Genomic DNA, 9,799 nt, shown 5'->3' on the forward strand with positions numbered 1-9,799 from the left:
GTGGGTTGTTCTAGACCAGGGGTGGGCAATTCATTTTGCCAAGGGGCCGCATGAGAAATTGGGATGGTTTTAGAGGGCCGGACTAATATAGTTAAATCAGTTTTACCCAATACTGTATATATAGTATATTTACTGGTGGGCGGGCCGGTCAGAGACAGGAGGCGGGCCGGCCTTTGCCCAGGTCTGGTCTAGAGCCACCTGTGAAAGATATAAACTGACTGGCAACGACAGTCCACCTGGACTAGTGCTCATGTGGTAGGAATCTGAGGGTCATATGACTCGGTAGCCATAGTAACAGAAGGTGAGCATCGGCTATCTTACGTCGCTTTCCGGTATTTTCGAATAGCTTAGGATGTCTGGTAAATATTCAAACGACTATACATACCACTCAAAATTTCAGACGTCGCCACGTATTCAATAACAAATGACAATCAAAGAATGTGGTTAACCCGAGTTTAAAATTATTTTCAAATCGCTGTTTTTCATTGGTTAAGAGATATTTATTCCCAAAATCTCGGTTTTGTTCTTGAAATCACTCCTTGGAATATTCTCATGTCCAGTGATGACATAAAAGCTTCAAAGAGGTTCTGATGCAGCCATGACGGAAAGGATTTCCGCTGGAAAGCGACTGACGGGGCATGGCCGGGTGCGTGGGTGGGAGTAGGGGAGGTAAGTCATGGAGGAAAGTGGGGGTATAATGTCCCCTTGGACAAGTAAGGATTGAAAGGGGCATTGGAAGTAATCGAGCTTAACAAAAGGAACAGAGCGACAGTGTGTGACAGGTTTGGAAAGGAAATGAAGTTTCGGCTACAGGAAATTCTCTTGATTGGTCGCATGTTCAGGATGGAAAACTTCAGATAAAGGAAGGAAATAAGGCGTGGGAAGATAAAGTTCTTGCAAGTGCCTGAAAGTGTAAGATGAAAGTTATATTTTAGCTGAGAAGGTGGTAGCAAAATACCTCGGAGATAAAACTTTAGATAACGTTACCTCGGAGATAACTGATCCAGATATAAATTTATCTCTGAGGTAGCTATGGACTGGGGTTACATTTATTTGAGGTGTAGACCAGACATTAAATTTACATATGAAAAAAACTGGAGTGGACAAAGCGCTACCTCTGAGCTATGGACTGAGAGAAAATCAACCTCTGAGATAGTCACGTGCCGGATATAATGCTACTTTTGAGATAGCCATTTGTGAGATAGCTACAAATACAGGAACCTTTGATAGAGCTATGAACCAAGCATACAAGGCGCCCTCTAGGAGCAGAGAGGAGCAGACAGACGTGGAGCCACAAGACGGCCACGTGGCACGTCTTCATTCGTTCATGCCGTCCATTCGTCTTCATTCCAAACCGACTTGAAAAAGCTAAGCATTGCCCCTGTGAACTACAGGGACCCTACTGGGGCTGCCTGTGGACCTGCTAGACCGCTGTTCGCCTTAATTTCCTTAAATCAGCTCGCGCGCCATCTGTTGGCGGCAAGTTAACCACCTTGAACAAGAAAATCGACGAAGGAGACGAGACTGTCCACTCCATTCCCTGTGCAGTGGAAAGAAAAACAGTCTGGCAAAGCCCTCCATAGTAGCTGACAATGGAGTTGATTGATTCGAAACTCCCCGTGCGTTTCTCTGCCTTTTTTTTCTTTTGCCTTCCTTTCCCCAAGCTCGTCCTTTATTGCTATTTTAGTCGTGTCTGTGTTGTTGTTGCATTTTGGACAGAAAAGGTGCTTGCAACGTGAGGTGATTTCGTGTGTGTGAGGGGGGAATATGGGGAAAGGGTTAGATGAAAGGGGATGGGCGGAAGAGGAGGCTGGGTAGGTGTGGGAGGAGGGTCTTTGCTCCATGGCGTCGCAGGTGTTACTGTTGTTGATTACCTCTTCCCGTTGTTTTCTCGTAGGCTCCAAGCAGCCGGCCAAGTGCTGATCCCTCATGTTGCTCTGTTCCTGTATTCTACATTTAGTTGTCTTACAACATTTATTTATAATGTTCGTTAATTAAAGTATTTCACATTTTTGTTGTTGTCTGATCATACTTCAATTTTAGCAGTTTGATGATTTTTTGTTTGTTTGTTTATTTTAGTTGCGAGTGATAATTTTTAGGTGGAGACTTATCTTGACTTTTATAATTAACTTCTTGTATATTTTGGATATTATCTTCAAGGTATAGAGTTTGGGCCTCAAGCTTTATTTATTGCCAGAAATTTAGCTTCTTGTATTTTTTGTGGGGGGTATATACATCTGTTGATAATTGCCACCTTTACAGTCAACTGAAACCCGCTATCGGACATGTTGGATGACGTCACTGCTCCTGTCCTCAGGCCCACCATCATCTCTGTCGACAGGGAACTTCAAGACAGGGAAGACAGGGAACTTCAATGTCTTCCTTGTGCTGCGAATATCGTTCTGTTGGCTTTGTTGTATAGTATAATTATACTACAGTGTAGTATTTGATACACAATCATACAAAACTAACATACATCCGTTAAAAAGTCCCTACCTCTGAACTGTTTTCTGTCTGTATTTTACACAAACAAGCAGACAGACAGACTGCGGCAGGGGGAGGGCTTGTAGAGACTGTTTGATGGTACAGAAGGGTGGGCTGCTCGTAGGGAAGACAGTTGTAGCCCGGAGCCATTAACACCAGCCGTTACCCAGCCTCTCACCAGACGCAGACCACTCTTCACGGATGGGCAACAAGGGAAATAAGTTCTTACGCTGTCCTCCGACAAGGGCGAGCATCCACAGACAGAGAGTGGCTGCCAGGAGGAGGCTCTGGAAGGTGAGGGTCATCTCTGTCTGGTGAACAGCGAGTGGTGCAAAAGATCAAGACGAGGGTTCGCTTTTCAAGGGGAGAGAAGCTAAGATCAAAGATGTATAGTGACATATATGCATCAATTCAGTAAGCAAAGATTTACAAATATACATATAGATACACAGACATGTATACATGAACTAGCGCATGCGCGCATACTTTCTCTACCTGTCCCCTAAAAAAATCTGTTACCGCATTATACCCGCGCTAATGAGCCGAGCATAATGACCGAGTCATGGGATCATCATCACCACCTCTACTCCTGCAGGTTGACCTACAAGGTCAGTAAAATAAAAAATATATATAAACCTTGATGAAGAAAGTTCCAATCTAATAACTTTCCCTTTCTCTTGGGGATGGTGCGGGGGATGAGGAGGGTATAGGTGGGTTCGGAAGGGACAGGGATCACATAAAGAAAGGGCCTGGGGTCTGGGCGAGGTGACAGCCTATCAACAAACTGTTGATGTGATGGCAATGAGGTTGTCAGGTCCTGGGGATCACCTGTCGCCGTGATTTACTGCAGGCTGATGGTCCAGGCTGTTGTCCGTGTCACAGCGTCGCCTGTGGTCTGCAGTCCATCAGTCTCTCCTGGTCACACTCGACACACTCGAGCTTTTTGTGGCTTTGTTTTGCTTTGAGTTATGTGTGTGTGATTGTCCTTGCGGATACTGATATTATCAGCGGTCCAGCGGATGAATAAAATTATTTTGTGTGTGTGCGGGTACCGCAATTATTAACGGTCAGGAGATAAAGGAACTAGCTTTGTTTTTATTGTATTGTAGTGTGTTTGTGTGTGTGTGTGCCTATACTCTAAGCTTTGCATGCTAATGTATGTAAAGCCTACAATAATTTGAGCTGCAGTTCAATTCGGCTGTTTCATCCGAATCTCTTGTTTCATCTTTAATCTTTACTTTTTTTTTGGGGGGGGGGGAGGGGCACATCTTCTGCAGTCTCACTTCGTTAAGATTGATTTTGGTTGCCAAGCATTGTTCGTTATTTTCACTCCCTCCAATCATTTCGTTATTTGCGCAACTAATGTTTACATCTTACAGTTAATGGTAGACAACGCGTCAGCCTCTACGTCATCATCTCCAGCAACGTCACAAACATGACGCAGCCTTTGTATCGCTCGTCAACCCGTGTGTCATCTATGTAACAGTTCTGCTTGTCACCCAGCAAAACACTGCACAACGATTTCTCTGCGAGTTCCATGTATTGCGACCGACAAACAACAAAATAACCACGTGACCGTTCCTAGCCTCGCTCTCGTCCCAGGCTGTGACATGACTCTAGTGTTGTTACTTCTCGTGGCCGCCGTCTCCACGGTCCACGGCCAAGACAAACCGACGGCACGGCTTTCCATGAGTATTAATCGCGACCCTCCGCTCACAAAGGGAGGGAACATGACCATCGTCTGCTCAGTGGCGACGATACTAACCCCATGGAGAGAAATGTCGAGCATGGATATGACGCCACAACCCGAGCAACCTCTACTATCGGCGAAGAAAGGTCAAGGCAAGGACTATCGTAGGACGTTCCACAACTCTGCCAGGTACAATATTCTTCAATCAGATGGTGGTTTTTTTTTTTTTTCATTAAACCGTCTTCTATTACAAAATTAATTTCTTTATCTAACAGAGAAGTGGACACCCACGTAATTAGATTAACAGGAGTTTGAGCTCAAAAGCCACCATGCTACCCATCTGATTCCCATTTGATGAAGTAGTTCCCATTAATTATCTTCCTCGTATTTTCTCATTCTAATTTACACAACAGATCGTTTTAGATTCTAGTTCTAGTTTGTTTTCTTTCTTTGGCTTTCCCGAGGACCGCGCCTGTCAGACCTCGATCCCCTTCTCCTTGGTGACGAAGACCTCTGCTGTCTCTAAATTCTCCTTGGTGCACCAGATCTTCTCTGTTAGTGTAGCCCCTGTTTACCTTTTAGCCTTCCGGTTTTGATTGTAAGGTATTCTGGTTCCAATACCTGGAATGCGAACAGACTAAAGAAATAGGAAGCTATACAAACATTTTTCTTGTTATTATTATTATCTGTATTATTTTTGCTATTAAGATTGGCATCGAGCTTGGAGCTTGGGATACACCCCTTGAGGGTGACCCTGCTCAAGTATCCAGTGACAGAGGACGACACAGTTCGCCAGGTGCCTGTGGGCGAGTACCTCGTGAACCCGATGGAACCCTCCCTGGCGCTGCAGCGCGTGCCACCTGTGCAGCTCGACTGGCATGACACGGAGAAGCGCTCTCCCGTGCCCACCTACTCCCTGACAGCGCACTTCCCAGACCTCGACTGCTCGGACGAAGGCGAATTCCAGTGTAAGGCCACCATCCAACACTACGACGACTACAAGCAACTGGTCATTCCAGCGGAGTCGGTTAGTCTGTGTCAGGACACCGAATAGGGTCTCGTTCACACTCGTTCGAGCACACCGGCGGGGTCAGACAATAGTTTCTCTCCATTAAAATAAAATGATTTGCCTGTGCGAGTCTGCCTACGTTTATTAATAAAATAAATTAAAATATAAAAAAAACTTACTATGAAAAACACAGTCACAAAAGCATCGAATTTCTTATGCACCAGTCAAGCACAGTCTCTGCAATGATGATGATGAGGAGGAGAAAGAGGATGACGACTGATATCACAAACAGCGTCCTTTCCGTATGTCACCTACCACCCCTTCTCCTTCTGTAACCACCCACCTCATCAAAAATAAAAAATAAATAAAAACACCTGCACCAATATCTCAAACCTGGCATCTGCCATAAAAATTCAATTCAATTTCGACGGTCAACTTCAAATTCGTTAGAACGTCATTTCTGTTGTTATCGTGGTTGTTGTTATCGTGGTGGTTGTTGTTGTTGTTGTTGTTGTTGTTGTTGTTGTTTGTTGTTGTTGTTGTTGTTGTTGTTGTTAACACACATTTTACTCACCTTCTGTGAGACTGGCTGTTAACTACAACCGCTCTTTCTTTAACCGAATCACTAACAGTCTGCTTTTCTCCATTCTCCCCATTTGCAGGACTGCGTTCATCGGTCTTCGTCGGAAGTTGCCGGAGTTTAGGGACGTCAGCAATGTCGTTAACGAGTACCGTTGGCCAGACGACCCCACAAGTGACACCCAGTTCTGGGGTCTCGGGAGAAAAGCTACCCGGAGTTTCAAGACTGCGTGGAGCTTAAAGGGAACGAAGGCGAATTAAGCTTTGGCTTCAATGACGTGGAGTGCGAGAGAGTTCAGCCCTACATTTGTCATCAGATTCTACCCTGAAGCTCCCGTTGGAAGCCTCTGTACCCCGGTGGTTAGTTCATTCCACTTTGTGGAGAGGGGGGTAACAGATGGGAGGTAACAGACGTCTTGGGAGGGAAAGATGGTTGTCTGTTTACTTGAATGCTGAGGCCTGAGGGTGGTAGACGCCCTCCTTGCCCCCAACTGACATAGCACTTGATTTCACGAAATGTGAAAGATGTGAAATAAGATGATTGGGCTCCATAGTCCTGTCCTTGCCACGGTGAGCCACTTACAGTTTACTGCTACCATCCCTTCCATTCCACAGAGCTGACGGACTATTGCCTTTGTCTTGGTCGGTACAGAACTGTCACAGAAATCATTAGAACGAAGAAAGCAGATTACTTTATATTTACATAAACTCTGTTAATACTCTTGGTTTAGTTTTGATTTTTGGGTTGTTGTTTTTTTGTTTTTGTTTTTTGTTTTTGTTTTTTGTTTTTTTTGCTTTGTTTTGTTTTTACTTCAAGATAGAGATCAGCGCCCAGTTCACATGCACCACTCTGGTAGCTTATAATGCAACACATGAGCGAAATGAAAGTTTGAAAGTGTCCCCACTGGGCTTTCCCGTCATCAGTTCTCTCCAGAAACTATCGGTTCCTAACGAAAATACCTTGTATACTGCGGGCTTATCAGGAACAAGGTACAGAGGGAATACTGAGAAGATAAAAAAAGAAGGTATACCTCATAAAGCATGTAATTTAAAGGGTTTCTAGTCCCAACAGTTCAAAAGGAACTGGGAACTGTCCTCAGACATTGCCCACTGCTGCTCTAGAGTCGGAACACGACTTCTAGAAGGTTCTGATGACAAGTTGCTCATATGTCGCTGATGGCAGATTCTGGAACAGGTGGCCGACCTGACGACGATTTGCAGAGTGCCGACTGCGTGGTCGTGACCCCCACCACCGGCACCTGCGAGCGGCGGCTGAAGATTGACCCCCTGATGAGCTACTACAGAGCACAACAAGGATGCCCACAGGAGGCGCTGGAGTACCGGCACCTGCTACCAGCGCGTCACCAGCGCCCTCAGTCGCCAGGATGCCCGGATGTCCTGCTGCAGGAAGGGAGCACAACGCCGAGTTTCCCAGCAGGCACCACTACAACTACGTCACAACATGGCTGGTCGGGGTTAGACAGCATGACTAGGGATGGGAGCAGGGGAGTGAGCAGCGGGGACTTGCTCAGCCGAGGGTGTGATTCCTCTGTAAAGTTTGACGTGTCAGTCAATGTTTGTCACATATTTGACAATCTGTGCATAGAAACCCCTTTGCATACGAGAAGGTAGAAATTAAACGAATGAGACATTGCATTCCTTCATCCCTTCGTTCACTCTTATCCTTCCCAGACACCACCACCCCACCCACACCTTCCTGTGCGGAACAAAAGTAAAGAGCGCATAATTCAGAACAATATCTACCGATGATAATAACGTGTCTAAAAAAATCCCGGTAACCATTTATTACAGTTGGCCATCAAAGCCGCTGTGATCTTCTGTCCAGACGGATTTTTTTTTCTTAGTGCTCCCTGAAGGTTCGTGTCGAGGATTTTTTTATTCAGGAATAGTGACGGCCCCCAAACAGAAAAAAAAAATGGTGAAGGAGAGACTTCCTCCCTGCGGCCTCTTTGATGTGGTATACTTGAAACTATCGCTTCACCGCCTCCCGGCTGATTTATTTCCGCCGACTAGAAGAGGTTGCTTTGAGACCAGCAGAAGCAACAAAGCGTTAAAACTCACTTCTTCGCTCCCTCTCTCACTCTCCGTGTGAATGTGTGCTCAACCAAGACCTTGTGATCATGACTGTAACTGCAAGATGTCAACAAATAAAGCTCCAATGTAAACTCACTAAATTCATCAAATAATCAATCAAGCAATCAGTCAATAAAGCAATCAATGAACGATTGTCAGTTAGTAATTCCGTCTATAAATAAGACGAGTGGTTCAGCCAGTCAGCCCATCAATCAACTAAACAAGTAAATCAATTATCCAGCTGATCAATAAGTCAGCAAATCAACCGATCAATCAATCTACACGATGCTAATCACGATTTTGAATTTTTTTTTGTCATCATGGCGTGTATGTTTTTAAAGAAACTGCCAATCACACCGTCTGGGGAGCAGATGCTATTCACACCGTTTAACTAAGGAGTTCAAGGCTAGTCATACAGCCCGAGCTTTCATCCTCCTTCGTCGCTAAGTCCTCCCGCCGCCATCATTACCGTCCCATAGGTCTTTGCGCGTGACATGCATGAGGCCAGCGCTGTTCTCGTTAACACTCTTATCCCCACCTATCCTGTCCTCCCCCTACCCCTCCAACACACACACACGTACCTACACACACAACCGATTCGCTTATGACCAATGCTCGGCCTCTTGCGAAGTTCTCCGCTGTTAGTCTCGGCGAGCTTAAAGAATGAATGTGACTAAACCGGAAGCTTTGTACACACCAGCCTCGTTCTAGTAATTAAGCTGAAACATGGCAAAACCGTAAGCTGTTCTATAATTAGCCTCGTTCTAGGAGTTAATTGAAAAAAAAATCGTCTGTGAGCCACCCAGGGGATACAGATTCATGAGTCAATGAAATAACAATAACGAATTTGAAACTTGAGACGTGAGTATTGATATTGGTTTATATCCTTACCATTTGTACATATTTATTTATTTATCATTGCAGTTTAGTCATTTAATTATTTCCATTTTTACAACTGGTATATATATATATCAATGTAGAATTTATACTAATTTATTTTCTGTTTCGTGAGTGGAAATCACCTGCTGTGTTCGCGGGGCTTCAAGACTTCCTCCCCATTCACTATCCCCAGCCAGTTGCCACCTCCAATCTCGATGGATGTGTATCGTCGGCGACTTGCTCCTCCTGGCTGATTGTTACCGGCGACAAGGACAGATCGGTTTCAAAGCTGGCATTGAGACTAGTGGAGAAAGTAAGGACTGAGGGATGCTGTGAAGAGTTAAAGGCACGATTAGCTGCAAACAGAATCGGAAAGTGTTCGCTCCAGCCATCGACCGAGGCGCCCTGCGAACAGGCAAAGGGAGATAGCTGTAGGGAGCGGAATTTGGGAGAAAGCCCTAGAGAGGGTTTTTTTAACTTTTTTGTCTTCTTTCCCCCCGACCGACCTCTTGTGTACTGAAGGTACGAGAGTGGACAATAGGGCGGCAGTGATTACTGGAGGTCCAAAATGGCACTGTCCTGGACCCGTTTAGTGGACAGCAAATGGGTCGGGAGGAGGAAAAAGGAAGGAAAAGGCTGGAGTTTGCGGAGGAAGAGTGTGATGTCAAAAGAGCGAAGAACGGAGGGTGTGGAGGGTGGTGCGGGAGGTTGAAGGAGGGACTGGGCTGGTGCTTCTGGACACGAATGTTCGTGGCGAAGATGGTTGTCTCTCGTCCTCCGAGGAAGATCCGGTGCCGAACGTTTGTGGAATGAGAGGAACGTGGAACGTTCACGAATAGTCTAGTAACACTAGTTGCCCGAAATAACAGAAAATTGAAGTGTGGCTCTCGACAGACAGTCTCTACAAGAATTCGATCATCTCTTTTATCGATCGATCATCCAGGTAGATGAGACATAGTCTTTCCGCGTGACATTGACGGAAGTTGGTGGTCTCTACCACCAGCGCTGATACGTGCTGGGTCACGTGGCCTGAGTCAGCGGTCCATTCTCTAATGCCACCGTTG

At 45.5% G+C, this 9,799-nt stretch overlaps 1 protein-coding gene across 2 annotated transcripts; it reads left to right on the forward strand.

Moving 5' to 3' along the window:
* The first annotated feature begins 145 nt into the window (after nt 1-145).
* On the forward strand, nt 146-8,689 carry LOC112562846. 2 transcript variants are annotated; one of them, XM_025236399.1, is made up of 5 exons: nt 146-301; nt 561-669; nt 3,864-4,363; nt 4,883-5,201; nt 5,846-8,689. In XM_025236399.1, exons 3-5 carry the CDS (start codon nt 4,095-4,097, stop codon nt 5,885-5,887), a joined length of 630 nt encoding a protein of 209 aa, XP_025092184.1. In that variant the 5' UTR covers nt 146-301; nt 561-669; nt 3,864-4,094; the 3' UTR covers nt 5,888-8,689. The 2 variants fall into 2 exon arrangements, with proteins under 2 accessions (XP_025092184.1, XP_025092183.1); XM_025236398.1 differs by lacking the exons at nt 146-301; nt 561-669 and adding an exon at nt 2,324-2,876.
* The last annotated feature ends 1,110 nt before the right edge of the window (nt 8,690-9,799 follow it).

The sequence above is a fragment of the Pomacea canaliculata genome, linkage group LG4 (genome assembly GCF_003073045.1).
Source record: "Pomacea canaliculata isolate SZHN2017 linkage group LG4, ASM307304v1, whole genome shotgun sequence".
Classification (NCBI taxonomy): domain Eukaryota; kingdom Metazoa; phylum Mollusca; class Gastropoda; order Architaenioglossa; family Ampullariidae; genus Pomacea; species Pomacea canaliculata.

Excerpts from the sequence above, each read along its gene's own strand:
- LOC112562846 (XM_025236399.1), top strand. The coding sequence starts at position 4,095 with ATGACTCTAGTGTTGTTACTTCTCGTGGCCGCCGTCTCCACGGTCCAC. Across the intron at positions 4,364-4,882 it reads ACGTTCCACAACTCTGCCAG|ATTGGCATCGAGCTTGGAGC; the intron begins GTACAATATTCT and ends TTTGCTATTAAG. Across the intron at positions 5,202-5,845 it reads TGGTCATTCCAGCGGAGTCG|GACTGCGTTCATCGGTCTTC; the intron begins GTTAGTCTGTGT and ends CCCCATTTGCAG.